The sequence below is a fragment of the Rattus norvegicus genome, chromosome 17 (assembly GCF_036323735.1).
Source record: "Rattus norvegicus strain BN/NHsdMcwi chromosome 17, GRCr8, whole genome shotgun sequence".
NCBI classification, from domain to species: Eukaryota; Metazoa; Chordata; class Mammalia; order Rodentia; family Muridae; genus Rattus; species Rattus norvegicus.
Genome location: NC_086035.1, coordinates 70,747,792 through 70,769,234, shown reverse-complemented (window position 1 = coordinate 70,769,234; position 21,443 = coordinate 70,747,792). Strand labels below are relative to the sequence as shown.

Sequence of the window (21,443 nt, the reverse complement as noted above, 5' to 3'; positions counted from 1 at the left end):
TGATGCTGCTCTCTTCTTAAACACCACTGATTTCTTAGCTCTGTCTAACCACCATCAATTGTCCCAGCAGTCTTCTCCTCTCGACTATAAAACCAGAGTCAAATGGCCAAAGCTGCTGAGTTCTGTTGCATCCTGTGGCTGGAACATGGACCCCTTGTCCTATTACATTATCACCAGCTTTCTGTTTTCCAACTCCTTCATCACCTAAGCTTAGTTGGCCTGAAACTTGCTCTGTAGATTGATTTTGATTTCATGCTTATCTCCTAAATGCTGGGATTAAAGGTGTGTACTAACATGCCTGTTTCTAAACTTAGCCAGATGAGATCTTGCCCTAAGGTCACTACTCAGCTCAATTTAATATTCTTGAACACAGAATTCAGCTCCATTTCTCTTCCTGGTTCCTATTTTGTTCCATGTGGAGAGGTTTAATGAGAGAAGAAGACTAGAAGAAGGGAGGAACAAAGGAGGCTGGCCATGGAGGCACATGGAGGGAAGAAGGTAATGGGGAAAGAAGGGACAGGGACAAAGAAGGCAATGAGAAGAGGTAGAGCAAGAGAGAGAAAAAGAGGAGTAAGCCTGGTATCTCTTTAATACTTGAACCATGTATTTTTATATTTTTTCTTTCTAAGCATGCTATGCTTGTTCAAAATATTTTCATGAAACTTACCAGAGAACAAAGTTTCTGCTGGGATTTTTTGAGATTTCCTTTTTCTTTTTTTTTTTTTTTTTATTAACTTGAGTATTTCTTATATACATTTCGAGTGTTATTCCCTTTCCCGGTTTCCGGGCAAACAACCCCCTCCCCCCTCCCCTTCCTTATGGGTGTCCCCCTCCCAACCCTCCCCCCATTGCCGCCCTCCCCCCATAGTCTAGTTCACTGGGGGTTCACTCTTAGCAGGACCCAGGGCTTCCCCTTCCACTGGTGCTCTTACTAGGATATTCATTGCTACCTATGAGGTCAGAGTCCAGGGTCAGTCCATGTATAGTATTTAGGTAGTGGCTTAGTCTCTAGAAGCTCTGGTTGCTTGACATTGTTGTACTTTTGGGGTCTCGAGCCCCTTCAAGCTCTTCCAGTTCTTTCTCTGATTCCTTCAACGGGGGACCTATTCTCAGTTCAGTGGTTTGCTGCTGGCATTCGCCTCTGTATTTGCTGTATTCTGGCTGTGTCTCTCAGGAGCGATCTACATCCGGCTCCTGTCGGTCTGCACTTCTTTGCTTCATCCATCTTGTCCAATTGGGTGGCTGTATATGTATGGGCCACCTGTGGGGCAGGCTCTGAATGGGTGTTCCTTCAGTCTCTGTTTTAATCTTTGCCTCTCCCTTCCCAGCCAAGGGTATTCTTTTTCTTCATTTAAAGAAGGAGTGAAGCATTCACATTTTGATCATCCGTCTTGAGTTTCGTTTGTTCTAGGGATCTAGGGTAATTCAAGCATTTGGGCTAATAGCCACATATCAATGAGTACATACCATGTATGTCTTTCTGTGATTGGGTTAGCTCACTCAGGATGATATTTTCCAGTTCCAACCATTTGCCTACGAATTTCATAAACTCGTTGTTTTTGATAGCTGAGTAATATTCCATTGTGTAGATGTACCACATTTTCTGTATCCATTCCTCTGTTGAAGGGCATCTGGGTTCTTTCCAGTTTCTGGCTATTATAAATAAGGCTGCGATGAACATAGTGGAGCACGTGTCTCTCTTATATGTTGAGGCATCTTTTGGGTATATGCCCAAGAGAGGTATAGCTGGATCCTCAGGCAGTTCAATGTCCAATTTTTATATGTTGAGGCATCTTTTGGGTATATGCCCAAGAGAGGTATAGCTGGATCCTCAGGCAGTTCAATGTCCAATTTTCTGAGGAACCTCCAGACTGATTTCCAGAATGGTTTTACCAGTCTGCAATCCCACCAACAATGGAGGAGTGTTCCTCTTTCTCCACATCCTCGCCAGCATCTGCTGTCACCTGAGTTTTTGATCTTAGCCATTCTCACTGGTGTGAGGTGAAATCTCAGGGTTGTTTTGATTTGCATTTCCCTTATGACTAAAGATGTTGAAATTTCTTTAGGTGTTTCTCAGCCATTCGGCATTCCTCAGCTGTGAATTCTTTGTTTAGCTCTGAACCCCATTTTTTAATAGGGTTATTTGTTTCCCTGCGGTCTAACTTCTTGAGTTCTTTGTATATTTTGGATATAAGGCCTCTATCTGTTGTAGGATTGGTAAAGATCTTTTCCCAATCTGTTGGTTGCCGTTTTGTCCTAACCACAGTGTCCTTTGCCTTACAGAAGCTTTGCAGTTTTATGAGATCCCATTTGTCAATTCTTGATCTTAGAGCATAAGCCATTGGTGTTTTGTTCAGGAAATTTTTTCCAGTGCCCATGTGTTCCAGATGCTTCCCTAGTTTTTCTTCTATTAGTTTGAGTGTGTCTGATTTGATGTGGAGGTCCTTGATCCACTTGGACTTAAGCTTTGTACAGGGTGATAAGGATGGATCGATCTGCATTCTTCTACTTGTTGGCCTCCAGTTGAACCAGCACCATTTGCTGAAAATGCTATCTTTTTTCCATTGGATGGTTTTGGCTCCTTTGTCAAAAATCAAGTGACCATAGGTGTGTGGGTTCATTTCTGGGTCTTCAATTCTATTCCATTGGTCTATCTGTCTGTCTCTGTACCAATACCATGCAGTTTTTATCACTATTGCTCTGTAATACTGCTTGAGTTCAGGGATAGTGATTCCCCCTGAAGTCCTTTTATTGTTGAGGATAGCTTTAGCTATCCTGGGTTTTTTGTTATTCCAGATGAATTTGCAAATTGTTCTGTCTAACTCTTTGAAGAAATGGATTGGTATTTTGATGGGGATTGCATTGAATCTGTAGATTGCTTTTGGTAAAATGGCCATTTTTACTAAATTAATCCTGCCAATCCATGAGCATGGGAGATCTTTCCATCTTCTGAGGTCTTCTTCAATTTCTTTCCACAGTGTCTTGAAGTTCTTATTGTACAGATCTTTTACTTGCTTGGTTAAAGTCACACCGAGGTACTTTATATTATTTGGGTCTATTATGAAAGGTGTCGTTTCCCTAATTTCTTTCTCGGCTTGTTTCTATTTTGTATAGAGGAAGGCAACTGATTTATTTGAGTTAATTTTATACCCAGCCACTTTGCTGAAGTTGTTTATCAGCTTTAGTAGTTCTCTGGTGGAACTTTTGGGATCACTTAAATATACTATCATATCATCTGCAAATAGTGATATTTTGACCTCTTCTTTTCCGGTCTGTATCCCCTTGATCTCCTTTTGTTGTCTGATTGCTCTGGCTAGAACTTCAAGAACTATATTGAATAAGTAGGGGGAGAGTGGGCAGCCTTGTCTAGTCCCTGATTTTAGTGGGATTGCTTCAAGTTTCTCTCCATTTAGTTTAATGTTAGCAACTGGTTTGCTGTATATGGCTTTTACTATGTTTAGGTATGGGCCTTGAATTCCTATTCTTTCCAGGACTTTTATCATGAAGGGGTGTTGAATTTTGTCAAATGCTTTCTCAGCATCTAATGAAATGATCATGTGGTTCTGTTCTTTCAGTTTGTTTATATAATGGATCACGTTGATGGTTGTCCTTATATTAAACCATCCCTGCATGCCTGGGATGAAGCCTACTTGATCATGTTGGATGATTGTTTTGATGTGCTCTTGAATTCGGTTTGCCAGAATTTTATTGAGTATTTTTGCATCGATATTCATAAGGGAAATTGGTCTGAAGTTCTCTTTCTTTGTTGGGTCTTTGTGTGGTTTAGGTATAAGAGTAATTGTGGCTTCGTAGAAGGAATTCGGTAGTGCTCAATCTGTTTCAATTTTGTGGAATAGTTTGGATAATATTGGTATGAGGTCTTCTATTAAGGTCTGATAGAATTCTGCACTGAACCCGTCTGGACCTGGGCTCTTTTTGGTTGGGAGACCTTTAATGACTGCTTCTATTTCCTTAGGAGTTATGGGGTTGTTTAACTGGTTTATCTGTTCCTGATTTAACTTCGATACCTGGTATCTGTCTAGGAAATTGTCCATTTCCTGAAGATTTTCAAGTTTTGTTGAATATAGGTTTTTATAGTAAGATCTGATGATTTTTTGAATTTCCTCTGAATCTGTAGTTATGTCTCCCTTTTCATTTCTGATTTTGTTAATTTGGACGCACTCTCTGTGTCCTCTCGTTAGTCTGGCTAAGGGTTTATCTATCTTGTTGATTTTCTCAAAGAACCAACTTTTGGTTCTGTTGATTCTTTCTATGGTCCTTTTTGTTTCTACTTGGTTGATTTCAGCTCTGAGTTTGATTATTTCCTGCCTTCTACTCCTCCTGGGTGTATTTGCTTCTTTTTGTTCTAGAGCTTTTAGGTGTGCTGTCAAGCTGCTGACATATGCTCTTTCCTGTTTCTTTCTGCAGGCACTCAGCGCTATGAGTTTTCCTCTTAGCACAGCTTTCATTGTGTCCCATATGTTTGGGTATGTTGTATCTTCATTTTCATTAAATTCTAAAAAGTTTTTAATTTCTTCCTTTATTTCTTCCTTGACCAGGTTATCATTGAGTAGAGCATTGTTCAATTTCCACATACATGTGGGCATTCTTCCCTTATTGTTATTGAAGACCAGTTTTAGGCCGTGGTGGTCCGATAGCACGCATGGGATTATTTCTATCTTTCTGTACCTGTTGAGGCCCGTTTTTTGACCAATTATATGGTCAATTTTGGAGAAAGTACCATGAGGAGCTGAGAAGAAGGTATATCCTTTTGCTTTAGGATAGAATGTTCTATAAATATCCGTTAAGTCCATTTGGCTCATGACTTCTCTTAGTCTGTCGACATCACTGTTTAATTTCTGTTTCCATGATCTGTCCATTGATGAGAGTGGTGTGTTGAAATCTCCCACTATTATTGTTTGGGGTGCAATGTGTGCTTTGAGCTTTAGTAAGGTTTCTTTTACGTATGTAGGTGCCCTTGTATTTGGGGCATAGATATTTAGGATTGAGAGTTCATCTTGGTGGATTTTTCCTTTGATGAATATGAAGTGTCCTTCCTTATCTTTTTTGATGACTTTTAGTTGGAAATTGATTTTATTTGATATTAGAATGGCTACTCCAGCTTGCTTCTTCTGACCATTTGCTTGGAAAGTTGTTTTCCAGCCTTTCACTCTGAGGTAGTGTCTGTCTTTGTGTCTGAGGTGTGTTTCCTGTAGGCAGCAGAATGCAGGGTCCTCGTTGCGTATCCAGTTTGTTAATCTATGTCTTTTTATTGGGGAGTTGAGGCCATTGCTATTGAGAGATATTAAGGAATAGTGATTATTGCTTCCCGTTATATTCATATTTGGATGTGAGGTTATGTTTGTGTGCTTTCATTCTCTTTGTTTTGTTGCCAAGACGATTAGTTTCTTGCTTCTTCTAGGGTATAGCTTGCCTCCTTATGTTGGGCTTTACCATTTATTATCCTTTGTAGTGCTGGATTTGTGGAAAGATATTGTGTAAATTTGGCTTTGTCATGCAATATCTTGGTTTCTCCATCAATGTTAATTGAGAGTTTTGCTGGATACAGTAACCTGGGCTGTCATTTGTGTTCTCTTAGGGTCTGTATGACATCAGTCCAGGATCTTCTGGCCTTCATAGTTTCTGGCGAGAAGTCTGGTGTGATTCTGATAGGTCTCCCTTTATATGTTACTTGACCTTTTTCCCTTACTGCTTTTAATATTCTTTCTTTATTTTGTGCGTTTGGTGTTTTGACAATTATGTGACGGGAGGTGTTTCTTTTCTGGTCCAATCTATTTGGAGTTCTGTAGGCTTCTTGTATGTCTATGGGTATCTCTTTTTTTAGGTTAGGGAAGTTTTCTTCTATGATTTTGTTGAAGATATTTACTGGTCCTTTGAGCTGGGAGTCTTCACTCTCTTCTACACCTATTATCCTTAGGTTTGATCTTCTCATTGAGTCCTGGATTTCCTGTATGTTTTGGACCAGTAGCTTTTTCCGCTTTACATTATCTTTGACAGTTGAGTCAATGATTTCTATGGAATCTTCTGCTCCTGAGATTCTCTCTTCCATCTTTTGTAGTCTGTTGGTGAAGCTTGTATCTACAGCTCCTTGTCTCTTCTTTTGGTTTTCTATGTCCTGGGTTGTTTCCATGTGTTCTTTCTTGATTGCTTCTATTTCCATTTTTAATTCCTTCAACTGTTTGATTGTGTTTTCCTGGAATTCTTTCAGGGATTTTTGTGTCTCCTCTCTATGGGCTTCTACTTGTTTATTTATGTTTTCCTGGAATTCTTTCAGGGATTTTTGTGTCTTCTCTCTATGGGCTTCTACTTGTTTATTTATGTTTTCCTTGAATTCTTTCAGGGATTTTTGCGATTCTTTCAGGCATTTTTGCGATTCCTCTCTGTAGGCTTCTACTTGTTCTCTAAGTGAGTTCTTCACGTCTTTCTTGAAGTCCTAGAGCATCATGATCAAAAATGATTTTGGAACTAGATCTTGCTTTTCTGGTGTGTTTGGATATTCCATATTTGTTTTGATGGGAGAATTGGGCTCCGATGGTGCCATGTAGTCTTGGTTTCTGTTGCTTGGGTTCCTGCGCTTGCCTCTCGCCATCAGATTATGTCTAGTGTTACTTTGTTCTGCTATTTCTGACAGTGGCTAGACTGTCCTATAAGCCTGTGTGTCAGGAGTGCTGTAGACCTGTTTTCCTCTCTTTCAGTCAGTTATGGGGACAGAGTGTTCTGCTTTCCGCCGTGTGGTTTTTCCTCTCTACAGGTCTTCAGCTGTTCCTGTGGGCCTGTGTCTTGAGTTCACCAGGCAGCTTTCTTGCAGCAGAAAAGTTGGTCTTACCTGTGGTCCCGAGGCTCAAGTTCGCTCGTGGGGTGCTACCCACGGGCTCTCTGCAGCGGCTGCAACCAGGAAGACCTGTGCCGCCGTTTCCGGGAGCTTCAGTGCACCAGGGTTCCAGATGGTCTTTGGCTTTTTCCTCTGGCGTCCGAGATGTGTGTGCAGAGAGCAGTCTCTTCTGGTTTCCCAGGCTTGTCTGCCTCTCTGAAGGTTCAGCTCTCCCTCCCACGGGATTTGGGTGCAGAGAACTGTTTATCCGGTCTGTTTCCTTCTGGTTCTGGTGGTTTCTCAGGCACAGGGGTCCTGCCGCTCCTGGGCCCTCCCCCACGGGAGCCCAGAGGCCTTATACAGTTTCCTCTTGGGCCAGGGATGTGGGCAGGGGTGAGCAGTGTTGGTGGTCTCTTCCGCTCTGCAGCCTCAGGAGTGCCCACCTGACCAGGCGGTTGAGATTTCCTTTTTCAATGCAATTAATATAACTCTCTTTACCTTAGCCTCAGGTAGTCTTCTCAGACAATGGCAGAAAGCAGTCACATTCTTCAGCAAAATACCACCAAAACATTTCATGCCACATACTGAAAATCTCCAATGAGTCCCCTTGTGCCAGGACTGCACAGTTAAAATCAATTTGAGCAACAAAGTCTTTCATATTCTTACTAGGATAGTCCATTTAGCCCCACTTAAAACAATCCACTCCTTTCCAAATCCAAAATCCCCAAGTCCACATTCTTCTAGACAAAAGCCTGGCCAGGCTATGCAATACCCTACTTCTGGTACCAACTTCTGTCTTAGGGTTTTACTGGTGTGAACAAACACTATGATCAAGGCAACTGTTATAAACACAACATTTCATTTGGGTTAACTTACAGGTTCAGAGATTTAGTACGGTGGGAACATGGCAGCATCTAGGCAGGCATGGTGCAGGAGATGCTGATAGGGCTACACTTCATCTCTAGGCCTTTAAGAGAAGACTGAATTCCAAGGAGCTAGGAGGATGGTATGTAATCCCACATCCACAGTGACACACCTACTCCAACAAGGCCACACCTCCTAATAGAGCCACTCCCTGGCCCAAATATATACAAAAGCTAATTTTTTTAAGTATCTACATGCCTTCAGTTCCCTGAATATATGTTACATTTGTTTTTTAATATAAACCATCAAAAATGTGGTATGAGCAATTAACAATCATTGGACACAAATTTCCACGAATTGGATAGAAGTCATTTAACATTCTATGAACTCTGATATCCTGTTATTTTCAGTAGGAAAGATAAATATTAATATTCTAAATGTTCAGGATATTCTAAGCCACCTAGGTCATAAAAAACCCTAAAATTGATCAAGTTTATTTCCGAGTTCACAGATCCAACTGAATTATGCTTCATTGAGCTTGAGCTCAAGAAAGAAAGGGATTTGAAAACCATACATTTCTAGAGAGTAAGAAGCATATGTTTCTCAGTAACTGAAACTAAGATTCACATATGATATGTGGATAAATATTATACCAATAAGCACACTTCACCAAGGCAATACTATTATTTTATATTTTTATATTACCCTTCATTAATTCATACACAAGCTTACCATACACACAATACCTTTGTAGTGAGAAATATGTCTTCTCTTTTCACAACACCACCTGTAATCTTGCTTCGAATAGCCTCTCCTACTTCCTTTTCATTTTTATATACATAAGCAGAATCAATATGGCGGAACCCAATATCTATTGCTATTTTTGTAGACTCCAAAATCTTACTTGCAGGAATCTAGAGGAGGAAGCAAGGATATGAATTGGACAAAGATGTACTGAGAGATATGAATGTAAAAATCACCTTCAAGCATCTTAAACAAATGACAAGAATCAGATTTCCAAGTTTTCTTTTTCATAAGGCTTTGCAAAATTTCCACTGAGCAGAATGCATAACAGAGGCAGAAGCAATCACTTTCTCAAGAGTTGACTTTTACCTGTTTGGGGGTATTCAGCAGAGAAGACTAATCAGACAAAGGTTTAAGCCAATAGAAAGTCTTTATTAGCTGGCCTATGACTACATTGGGCATTTAGGACCCTAGTGTACCATCGAGTCTTCTTCAGTGTGAGCTTTTAAGCACAGAAACCATATCTTCGGTTGGCATACTTCAGTTAAGAAGAACAAGGAAAAGAAGAAAGGAGGGGAAGGAGAGAGGATGCAGGAGGACGAAGCATGATGGACACGAACCATGTGGCCACAAGAAACCACAACACATCTGTTGGAAGCTACTTCTATAGAAGACTAGCCTTGTGAGACTGAGAAACTACTAGATCCTTGGATTTCCCATTCACAGCTGATCATTGTTGGGGAGGTGGACTACAGATTGATGTCACTAATCAGATCTTCCCCTGGCAGATGGAAGAGGAATAATCTCTGAAGAAAGACCCTAAGATCTGCATAACTGCAACATCTTTTTTGCTGCACCAAGAGCTGGGGCTGTTATTCAGTCCTCAGACACAAAACATACTTGCCGACAGCTGGTCTACCTAGGAGCACTTTCCTTCCTAAGCCCACAACCAACATGTGGAAGTCCACTTTCTCTCCATTGACTGTCCAAGGAAAGACATGATGGAAGCTCAAGGGGTGAGGGAGCCATAGGGCAGCCTAGAACGGGACCCTTCCGTTCTCCATCTGTGCCCAAAGCTGGGGCTGTCCCATAGCTTTTGGACGCACAACCTGATATGAGAGAGCCACTCAGAAAGCTGGTATTCCAGGAGCCCTCCCACTCCTAAGATCACAGGCTCACAGGCCCACTGGAGGGACAAGCTCCAGTCAGAGACAGCAAGACAAACTAACATCAAAGATAGCCAGATGGCTAGAGGCAAGCACAAGACCCTAAGCAACAGAAACCAAGACTACTTGGCATCATCAAAACCCAGTTCTCCCACCACAGCAAATACTGGATATCCCAACACAGTGTAAAAGAAAGATTTAGATTTAAAATCATATCTCATGATGATAGAGGACTTTAAGAAGGACATAAATAACTCCCTTAAAGAAATACAAGACAACACAGGTAAAGAAATGGAAGCTATTAAAGAGGAAACACAAAAATCCCTTAAAGAATTATAGGAAAACACAACCAAACAGGTGAAGGAATTGAACAAAACCATCCAGGATCTAAAAATGGAAATAGAAACAATAAAGAAATCACAAAGTGAGACAACCCTGGAGATAGAAAACCTAGAAAAGAGATCAGGAGTCATAGACGCAAGCATTGCCAAAAGAATAAAAGAAATAAATGAGAGAATCTCAGGGGCAGAAGAAATGTCTACAAGAAAAATCTCTTAAATCACATCCTAAAATGTCTCACAATCATTACCTTTAGCCCTATGCAAGCATACCCCATTTTCTGCTTGTCCAAAGGAAATCAGATACACATATTCACTGCTAGCAGAGATAATCAAGACACAGTTAGTATTCCCAGTGTGTATAAAATAGAAAGTCAATAAAGAGTGAGATCGGTAAGAGGACTTGAACTGATTCTGCTGTGATACTTTAAATCTTTGGAACAAAGACCTTTACTCCGTGTCACAAAACAAATTAAAGGCGGGAAAATTTATAGTCGTTAAATTTGCATGTAGAAATGTGACTCCCTTTCATTATGTAAAATTCTTTTCCTGTATCTGTCATCACTTAAGGCAGAAGTTTATTCTTTGCAGACATCTAAGGCAGCATTTTAAATTATTACCTTTTCTTAACATTTCGAACATGGCTCTAGAACTTATTTCTTAAGGGTAGAGCAGAAAATCAAATACATGCATGCCAACACAGTTTAATAATTTTAAAAACTTTCTTCCCTTAATAAAAATTATAATAAAAGGATGGTGGTTTTCCTCTCCCAACCCCAGCCTGACTTTCTCAGGTGGGAGGGGATTCATCAAGGTGGAACTTGAGAAGGACACATTGCTTTCTCTTGCCTTTTCTACTACTCTGGTTACTGAGAAACAATAAAGTTCTGTTATAATCCTCACAGCGGTGCAAGAAGGATGAAAGGTTTCACAAGAATGAAAGTTCAGCTAACCTCTCCAATGTCACACTGTCGAATAGTCTGAGGAAGATTGTAGACTCTAGACTAGCTTCTAGGCTAATAAGTTCTCCACTTATTTCATGGTTATAACACACTTCACATTGTAGTGTCACCTTTATCACTTTACAGGACCCAATAATTCACAGAATCTATAAGGTCAAAGTTCACCCAGTTTTTATATTTTAATGCATACAAATCTCCCAGTTTTTGGTATTACGTGGGAAATTTTACTTATCTCAACTTCAACATTTACCAGGAATTGCTGGAGGCATCCCATGATTCTATGCTTCTCATGTCCAGTAAGTTCTGATACACCTATTCTCTAGTGTTTTCCCTTAGTGCAAGCAAACAAGGAAGAAAGATGTCCTGTACTGTAGAAACAAACCAAGAAATAACTCAGAATTTAACTAGTATCAAGTCAAGGGAGCTGTGAGACTATTCTGTGCAGTGTGACTTTCATATTTAGAATGAAGCTGGGGAATGAACTGAAGTGGGGGGAAACAGTGCCCATAATAATCGATCACCAATACCCATAACAACTGATTAACAATGGCTCAGAACAATTGATCACAAACAGTCTTATTGGACCCTGTTACATAAGTTCTGCCTATTTTTGTTCTTACCATGGAGTAGCCCCAGCTAGCAGAAACTCTGAACCAGAGATGACAAGGGAGAGTTCAGCTCCCACATATCATGTGTCAGTTTTCTCTGGAAACCCTCCACCCTTAACCCTTCGTCTTTTGTTACCTCTGGATTTTGAAAAGTGCCATAGCCCAGTAATGGCATGAGGCGGCCATCACTGAGTTCCACACACTGCTGTTTGAAACTCATTGCTCTTCACTCTTCTGATTGTGCACAGGGTGCACAATTTTTTCTTTCCTTTATACATGGTTAAAAAGGAAGGGCAGTGCCTACTTCTAGCATCTGTTCAGTGTTTAATCATTAGCATGTGGAAGGGGAGAGGTTGGTGCAAAGCAGCCATGGAGAGCAGTCAGAACCCATTAAATGATTTATATGATTGTAGTTTTTTCCCTAGGGTGCAGCTACTGACACTGAAACAGTTAGTTTTAAATAATTTTTCTCGTTATGGTTTACACATTACTATCATAACAGTAACACTGAATAATTCCCAACAGGCAGAAGCTGTCAGAACTGTTCCTAACATTTATTTTATTTCTCCTCTCCCATTTCTCTGTGTATGCAAGTGAACATGGCAGTGGGAAGGAGACTTCACATCCTCTGGAGCTGCAGTTTTAAGTGTTTGGACGTGGCCTGCCAGAGAAGCCAACCTGAACTCTGGTCCTCTGACACAGAACAAGCTCTCTTAATGTAAGCTGTGTTGCCAGCACCAGATTTTTTTTGTTGTTGTTCTTGGTATAAAATTTGCATTATAATGAGTTTGTTTATTAATTACATATTCCCTAAAACATAAACTATTTTATACCATATACAGAACTTTATTAAGAAAACCTGCTGAGAATTTCATACATTATGACTCTCTAAAGTCTACAATTAAGTTAAGAACAAAACCAAAACCAACTGACTTTTAAACTATGTCCTAGATAAAATATTTTCAATACCTCCCTCCTCCTCCTTCTCCTCTTCTTCTGCTTCTTCTCACTAAAAAATGTTCAAGTACACCACAGAGAATCAAACAGCACAGCTGATGTTCAGTAGATGTTAAATTATTAACTATACCTGGAAATCATTATCAGTGCAAACAGATTCTTAAAACTGAGTATTCCTGATGTACCGACAAATTGTAAAATGAATCAAAATTCAACTCCTGGGCTTTGCATCAGTAAAGAATTTTTTTCATACAACTGGAGACTTCTTTAACTTTATCCTGGGGAGTCTTTGGGGCTGCTTGGCAGGAATTTGACTTTGGACCAGGACAGGGAAGTTAGCTCAGGCAGGAATCTGATTTTAGGCTAGAACAAATAAGTAGGCTTCAGGCAAGAATCTGACTTTGGCTTAGGACAGGGAAGTAGGTTCATGTATCTGTGTAATCCTGGGAAACCCTTAGAAACAGTGATCACAGAACTTTGCTTATTGCCTTGCTTGTTCCTTAACCTAGAACTGGTCTTATAACTTGCATGTGATCAAAAGGGTATAAAAGCAGATTGGATAAAGTTAATCCCACCTCAGCCTCAGAACTGGCTAGGGTCTTGTTACAATGTTGTCCAATTTCTTTTTTCTTTTTAATCCTACCTCCTGCCCTGCAGAACCTGTTGACCTACTGAGCTGGCTTGGAAAGATGACAGCTCAATGAGGGAGCTCAAGTAAGCAGGGTGCAGTGACACTGTGGGAATTGCATGCAAAGAAAAATAAAAGATTTGGGCCACTAGTGGACAAACCCCATAACAACAGGGCAAGGTAATGGTAAAGTGTTTGTGGTGTGTTTAGAGTTATGCTAAATTCTAGAGAAGTGAAGGTAATTCTTATAGATGTTTTTAATCTTTAGACCCTGACTACAGACAGTTTACACTACAGACATGAGAGAGAATGGGTTTCAGGACAGCAGTCCTCCCTAACTATCCAGGGATGGTTCGGTGAAAGAGGAAGAAAATGAATGCAAGCTGTTTCAGAGCTTTCCTAGGGACAGGAGGAGACCAGGACAGAGGTCCTCTATGGCTCCTATTGGAGAAATGCTTAGTCCTGGTTCTGGGTCCCTTAGCTAGGATTTCTCACCCTTTCAGTGGGACATCATCTAATTCTCTTCCTTCTCTGTCTTTTTTCTGTTCTTGGTGCACCAATCTGTCCATGTCTGTCGATTTATGTCTGTGCTTCTGTTTCATTGCTTGAATGTTCTGTGTTTCATGTTAAAAATAAAAAAAAAAATGCTTAAAACTTTATCTGCTGGTTGTTCGCCCCTTGATTTAGTTTTAACTTGTTTCAAAAATTAAAAAAACAAAAAGCAGTCTCGATTGGCCTTTGGAGCCCTGAAACTGTAGCTAGGAGCCTAGGTCAGCTGGAGAAGCCCTGCTAGGTACTGATTGTCTGTACAAGTCAATTTTAAAGGGGCCAGTAAGAGAGATAATGGCTATCCTTCCTAGAAAAATCTATGTGACTGCTATTATTGGGTTCAGCAGATGACAAGAAGTTCCTTTCTTGAAATTACAACTAGAGAAAGTAAGAAATTTCTCTGGTTTAAATAAGTAAATGTGTGGCTACCTCATTTTTGTTTCTGACTGGTTTAAATGTATAAATATGCTCTGTATGTCTTGGTTATAGATTATTGCTTTATAAATTATTGGGTATGATTAAAAATATATAACATTGGAAACAGAAAGTTGGCTTAAAACTGGTAACTCAGGATTGGAGTCATTCAGAACAACATTTGGCGTGAGCCTATCCGGAGAAACAGGTCTTTAAGATACCTCTAAATTGGGGAACATTTCATGTAATTCTTATCTGAGAAACAAGACTTATAAAAGATAGCATTTAGGACAGTGTCTCTTGGGTGAGGTGTTGGAGGCTGCTCTGTTGTGCATTCATGTGCAGAAATTGGCAGCTGAACTTTAGAATGTGGGCGGGGCACTTGGTGTTGACTTTGGACAGACTGGATTGTTGGTTGGAGGTTGAGTTTTGCTTTCCAGAGCTGTGGTTGTGCTCTGATGTCGCAAGGGAAACTGGAAGATTGTGGTTGAGCTGACAGTGTTCCATTGGCTGCAGTTTGCAGTTTGAGCACAGGCTTAGGATTTGAACTCTCACATATTTGTGATTAAGAAAACACTGGTCAGGTAGAGATTGCTGCAGGGTTTGTGAAGGGTCGGTGAGGGTATGGAACTTGTGGAGGCATTGCAGCCTGACGTGCCTAATCCAGCTGCTATTCTGGGAAATGCTTATTGAATTGTTATGGATTTGGAGGATTGTTTTTATACTATTTCTTTGCATCCTCATGATTGTAAAAGGTTTGCATTTAGCATGTCTGCTTATAATTTTAAAGAACCCTTGAAGCGATAGATGTCATTGGAAAGTTTTGCCTCAAGGAATGGCTAATAGCTGTATATTACGTCAAAAATTTTGTCACTGCTTCAATGCAAGTAGTTAGGAGTTTGAATCTTTTAGTGCATATTATTCATTATATGGATATTTTATGAGCTGATCCCTCTGAAGGTGTTTTATTACAGGCCTCTGCTTTAAAATATTGGGGAGTGGTTGTGAAGGACCATCGGGGCTTTCTCCAGCCTAACACCCACCCGCCTCTGGGCAAGGCTAGTCCAGGTTCCAGCTTGCCACCTCAGGTTGAGCCTAGGCCAAGTTCCATTCTCTACCCTCAGGAACATTCCTGAGTAGAAAATTCTCAGAATGTACTCAATGATGTTTGCTAGCCAACAGATTTAAAAATTAATATGCTTACCCAATAAGTTTGAACTGTAACTTTGCTGAGGTAACCTGTGCCCCTAAAAGCATAAAAGGTGCTTGTAATAGCCATCCAGGGTCACCTTCTATTCACTCGCTTTGAGGGACTGATTGAGGGTCCACCCTGATGCGCCAAAAAATAAACCTCTTGCTTTTATATCAATTTGTATCTCAGTGTCTCACTTGGGGGCAGGTTGGGGGTGGGGAGACACGCCATCTTGAAGTAAGTACCACTGGCAGAGGAGGCTCTGGTCTAACAGTTGTTGCTCCAGAAAAGATTTAAAGACAATATCCTTTTCAAAATTTGGGGCATCAGTTATATCCTAAACAAACTGTGGCACAGAAAATTCAAATAAGAAAAGATAATTTACTTTTAATGATTTTTCAAAAGTTGTTAGTTAACTAAAACCTCACCTTAAGCTCACCACAGGAGGACTTAAACCTCTGATATTCTTAAGAGGGATATAAAGCCTAATTCCTCTTGACAAACAACTGATGAGGAATTAGTTGCTTTGCAGAAGGTAGAAGAAACTATTAGTCAATGATAGATATGTAGACTATGATCAATTGTTGACTGTTGCATTCTTGCTACCTCTTATGCACAGCAGTCCTTTGGTAAAAAGGGATCATTAATGTGGATTCATCTTTCTTTTCCAAAGAAAGTTTGAACACCCTATCATGAAGCTGTTGCTTTGTTAATACAAAATTGTAGAACTGAATCACGAAAGTATTTTGGGAGAGAACTTGGTGAAATATTTATTCCTTATCCCAAACAGCAATTAAATTGGTTATTACCAAATACTGATATTTGTCCTATTGCATGTGCAAATTTTTAGGCAAAATTTATAATCACTATCCAAAAGACAAGTGGTTGACATTTTCCTCTATGCGTGCTTTTATATTTTCTGTAAATTTATGGATGCAGCTCATAGAAAATGCACTTACTCTATTTACAGATGGCTCATCTAATGGTAAGGCAGAATATGTCATTGGATCACATAATCATTCTCTGGAGTTCCCCCCTGACCCAGCACAAATAATTGGAATACATGCTGTAGCTGCTGAAAAGCTGAAAAATCAAGCTTTTAATTTGTATAATGGTAGCCAGTATATAGCTCATGGTTTACAATTACTTGAAACTGTTTCCTTTTTTAGATGGTCCTAATTCTCAAATTTTACATGTATTTATGCAAATACAGCTCAACTAAAGAAAATGTAGTGTTCCTTACTTTATAGGACATTTAAGAGCTCATACTGGATTGCCTGAACCCATTAGTGAGAGCAATGCCACCGAAAATTTACATACCAGGTAGATTATAGGCCTTACACAGGAACAATAGCCAAAAATCTCAAACTTTACATCATCAGAATAGTAATAACTTGCGACAACAACTTGGTATTTCTTGAGAATGTGCATGGCAAATTGTAAAAACTTGTCCTCAATGTCCTTAGTTTCTACCTGAACCATGTAATGGTGTTAATCATCGAGGACTTATACCTCATAAGTTGCAACAAATGGATGTTACCCATATTTCTGATCTTAGAAAATTAAAATATTTACTTGTGACCATTGACCTTCTCAGGCCTTCTACTTGCAATTGCTTTAACAGGAGAAACAACTAAAATTGTAATTAATCATTGCTTAAGTTTTTTCTCTATGCTGGGTGTTCCAAATCAGATTAAAACAGATAATGGAACTGACTATTGCAGTCAAGCATTTGAGATGTTTTGTGGACAATTTAATATTACCCATATTACTGGGATTCCTTATAATCCTCTAGGACAAGGTATTATAGAACTTTAAAAAAACTTCATATATGAAAGAAAGGGGGGAAGTTATTTTCTTGTACATCACACAATTGTTTAAGCCATGCTGTACTTTTTTTAAAAAATTAGAATGCCAAGGAACTCTTTGCTGACTGTCTATGGCACGCTACAGCTAGGTATACTCATGCCTAGGTGAAATGGAAGCATCCCCATACTAGCATACAGCATGATTCTGATCAGGTATTTAATATGGGGAAGAAGGCATGTCGGTGTTTTTTCTGCAGGATGCTGAAGGAGTGTGGTGGCTTCCAGAGTGATTGCTGAGACATGCTGATGCTGGGACAAAGAATGATGCTGACCTGTGAGCTTGCTGAGTGCCCTGACAATGGTAACTAGAAAGCCATATTGGACGTATATTTCTGATCTACCATTGCTTGCCTATATCCCAGACTAGACAAGCTGCCTTGTCTCAGTCTGTTAGATCTTGTGATACAGAGAACACAGAGACTTGAAGCTGACTTTGAAAAATTAATCAAATAGAGAAATTATTATACGTCTATTTAGGGTGTTGATTTCTCAGTGTAATTTGTTAGATATACCTTGAAATTAATCCATTTATGTTATGTTTTTCAGCTTAATTGACTACAGGTTTTGGAAATACTCTTCTGCCTTGCCTACCTAGATTTGGGGAATCGGAAGGGATTGGGGTGGAGAAAGAAGTAGAGATTAAAGAACCCAATCAAGTAGCCAGAAAGAGAATGAGAAAGAGGTAAAGACAGATGGACAGATAGGCAGGAAAGAAGACCAAGAGAACAATCTGTGATGTCCATGGAGGAAGAGGAATTGAAAGGACTGGCAGCTAGTGATGATGGAGATGCTGAGTCACGGAGCCCCTGAAGGCAGGTTTGGGAAATGTCTGATTTCTAACAACCCAGACCGTATGGAGCAAAGTTCATCATTTTATACTAAGCAAAGCACTTTCCAGAATTAGGCAGCTTAAAGTGTTACATTTCTACCTGGAAACCCCAAGCAAAGTATTAACTCAATAGTTCCACTGCCTTTTTATATATAACATATTCCTCAGTATCAGAAGCAATATCATTTCATTCTAGAAATGTGAATAATACATGGCATTTTCCAAATCTGCTGTTTCAGGAAGAATAACAATGATTTGCAACAGTTATGCATAAAATATGACCACGATGTTTATTTTTGTAACATTAACAATATGAGAACACAAACAACAAGGAGCAAGAATGTGATGCCCACAAGTAACACACGGATTTCAGTAATTACTTTAAATACCAATGGCCTCATTTCTCCAATCAAAGGATACAGGATTGCTAAATGGTTCAAGGAACAAAACCTATTTACCTGTTGTCTACAAGATACACGTTTTATTTTTAAAGATATGTGTTGACTTAGAATAAAATGTTGGGCAGTCAAATGGAAACAGAAAGCAAGCAGGTGTTACTATTCTAATAGCTGAAAAAAATAGACTAAAAATAAACAGGAGAGATAAAAAGTACTCTTCATTCTAATCAGGGGAACAGTTAAATAAGAGGGCATTAGTATCCCAAATGTAGATATAGATTAAATATAGATATAAATATCAAACTTTTGGATGCCCAATATCATTAAAAAGAAAACCTATGAGTAGATTTAAAGACATGGATTACATCAGATCATTAGTAGCTGATTTGGATGTCCTATTTTCTCCAATAGACAATTAAGGGCCTACAAGAAAAAAATCAGAAGGATCACAAACAAATGCTTTAGTGATACACTCAAAATTTGGAACAACCAATCAATAGATAATATGAAATAATGAAAAACAAGGGCAGATGTCAGTAATAATGAAAAGATAAAATGATGTAAAAAAAAAGCAATCAATGAATTTGAAGGCTACGGTAACTTACTTTCTGGCTACTTGATTGGGTTCTTTAATCTCTACTTCCCTTCTCCACCCCAATCCTTTCCAATTCTCCAAATCCAGGTAGGCAAGACAGAAGGTTAGAGGGGAAAGGGCATCGATCTCAGACTACATCCTGCTGATTAGGGTCATCAAATTCCTAGGGGTAAATCCAATCTTCATCAGGAGGATAACTATCCAGCAATCAACCAGCAAACAACCAGCAAACCAGCAAACCAGCAAACCAGCAAACCAGCATACCAGCAAACCAGCAAACCAGCAAACCAGCAAACCAGCAAACAGCAAAAGCAACATCAGTAACCAGCAGCAGAGAACACAGCTGCAGGCTGAACAGCAGCCTCCACAAGGCTCTACCATTTATACCCTCTCGAGAAAACCCAGAAATCCAAACGTAAACTATCCGAATCTGGCGAAAAATCATGCCGCTCCAAGAGCACAAGACAATTATAATTAGTGGCTGTGGCCACTCTGAAGCATCTCTATATTCCACACCTGGGTTTAAAACAAAAACAATCACATCACATAACTGGGTCTTTTAGGAAATAAAAAAAATTATTACTACAGGCTAGTTCTGTGAAAGAAGAAATGTGATCAACAGACCACCCTGGGACCAACTAACCAAGAGAGGACACAAAGTAGAACATTCAAAACTAAAGAGGAAAACATGACAACAGACACCAAAATATTGTTTTGTCTTTTAAGTATTTTAAATATTTAAATTTGTTATTTATTCTTAAAACAACATTGTTCTCAGACTACATCCTGCTGATTCAGGGCATCAAAGTCCTAAGGGCAATTCCAATCTTCATCAGGAGGATAACTATCCAGCAATCTAGGAAAGAGCAAACAGCAAAGGCAACATCAGGAACCAGCAGCAGAGGGCAGAGATGCAGGCTGAACAGCAGCCTCCATGGGGCTCTACCATTTATGCCCTCTCAAGAAAACTCAGAATTCCAAATGTAAACTTTCTGCATCTGGCAAAAAATCATGCCCCTCTGAGAGCACAAGACAATTATTATTAGTAGTGTGGTCACTCTGAAGCATCTCTATATTCCACACCTGGGATTAAAACAAAAACAATCACACACATAACTGGGTCTTTTAGGAAATAAAAAAAAATTCTCACCACACGATAGTTCTGTGAAAGAAGAAATGTGATTAACAGACCACCTTGTGCCCAACTAACCAAGAGAGGACACAAAGTAGAACATACAAAACTGAAGAGGAAAACATTACAACAGACACCAAAATATTGTTTTACATTTTAAATGTTTAAATTTCTTACTTTATTTTTAAAACAAAAATTTTAATTTTTTTCATCTTAAGAACAGCATTTCAAAAACCTGTAGTCAATTAAGCTAAAAACATAACAGAAATGGATTAATTTCAAGGTTTAACTACCAAATTAAACCAAGAAACAACAACCTAAATAGATATAGAACAAGTGAAAGAACTAAAATAGTAATAAAAATCCTTCTAGATTTAAAAAAATCAGGGCCAGAAAGATTTACATCAGAATTAGATCAGCTCAGGATACTGAGTGGGAATTTTTTTTTACCATGGAAATGCTTCTGCAGGCATTTGCCTTAGCAAAGTTACAGTGAATCATTTATTCTCCAAGTCTCAGTCAACTGTAGGAAAACCTTTGTAAATTTCTTTTTATTCACCATTCCTCTTTTGATGTTAAGATCTCCAGGGAGGGTCTATGTCCTTGTCTAGCAGTTCATTAACAGGAAAAGTAGGACTGACAGCCCCGGGTGTGTAGATTAGGTAGATCGGCAAGCAATTTGGGGCAATCGATTTGCAGTAGGAATGGATTGGTAACTAGGAGACTTAGGTGTATTCTGTAAGACAGGAGATTTCTCTCCTAATATGCTCCAGAAATTAACAAGATGGAAATCACTCCAATGTAAATCATAATGAAGCCATGAACACTCAGATGTATATGCTGAGTTTCAAGAATATCATTAATAACTTTTGTGTATGTTGTAAATTGTTCTTGGTAAAAAGTACTTCAGACACAGACTTCAACTTTCAGTAATGGGATGATTAGCATTGCATATTCGTAAGCACTGCACTAGTGTCACTGGGCATTCTAATGAGATACAGAGAAGGAAGATACAGGATGTACTTTACTAATGGACATGTTCTATTCTCTATTTCTTTTCAGTTCTAACACTTGATAATTTATTTTAATGTTTAGTAGTATTTAAATTCTCTGTACATACACATATGCAGTGTGTTTTATAAGATAGGTAATTGCTTTAATAAGAAGAATCTTTATCAACCACCACCAAAACAAAGCTAATAAGGAAACAGGTATGTGGCATTTTATAGTCTAAGAGATCATCCATTTCATACATTTCTAATAATTAAAAAGAATACTTGGGAGATTCTAATAAGGATGGATTATAAAAAAAATAGTGGTTTGGAATCATCGAGTAGCCTCTTTCCTTCTCTTCTCTCTCTGCCCTC

General features: G+C 39.1%; 1 protein-coding gene across 5 annotated transcripts in view; it reads right to left on the bottom strand.

Moving 5' to 3' along the window:
- AKR1C3l1 (aldo-keto reductase family 1 member C3-like 1) overlaps positions 1–21,443 on the bottom strand; it is a 45,916-nt gene that overhangs the window by 22,177 nt on the left and 2,296 nt on the right. For 2 of the 5 annotated variants that reach the window (XM_063276699.1, XM_063276700.1), the window contains exons 1-2: positions 11,651–12,643; positions 8,443–8,610 (exon numbers count right to left, since the gene is read on the bottom strand). In XM_063276699.1, the coding sequence (XP_063132769.1) occupies positions 8,443–8,610; positions 11,651–11,734 (252 nt within the window). In that variant the 5' untranslated portion in view covers positions 11,735–12,643. Of the gene's footprint in view, positions 1–8,442; positions 8,611–11,650; positions 12,644–21,443 lie in introns of those variants that run through there. The other 3 variants (XM_063276697.1, XM_063276698.1, NM_001164396.1) reach the window with 2 other exon arrangements.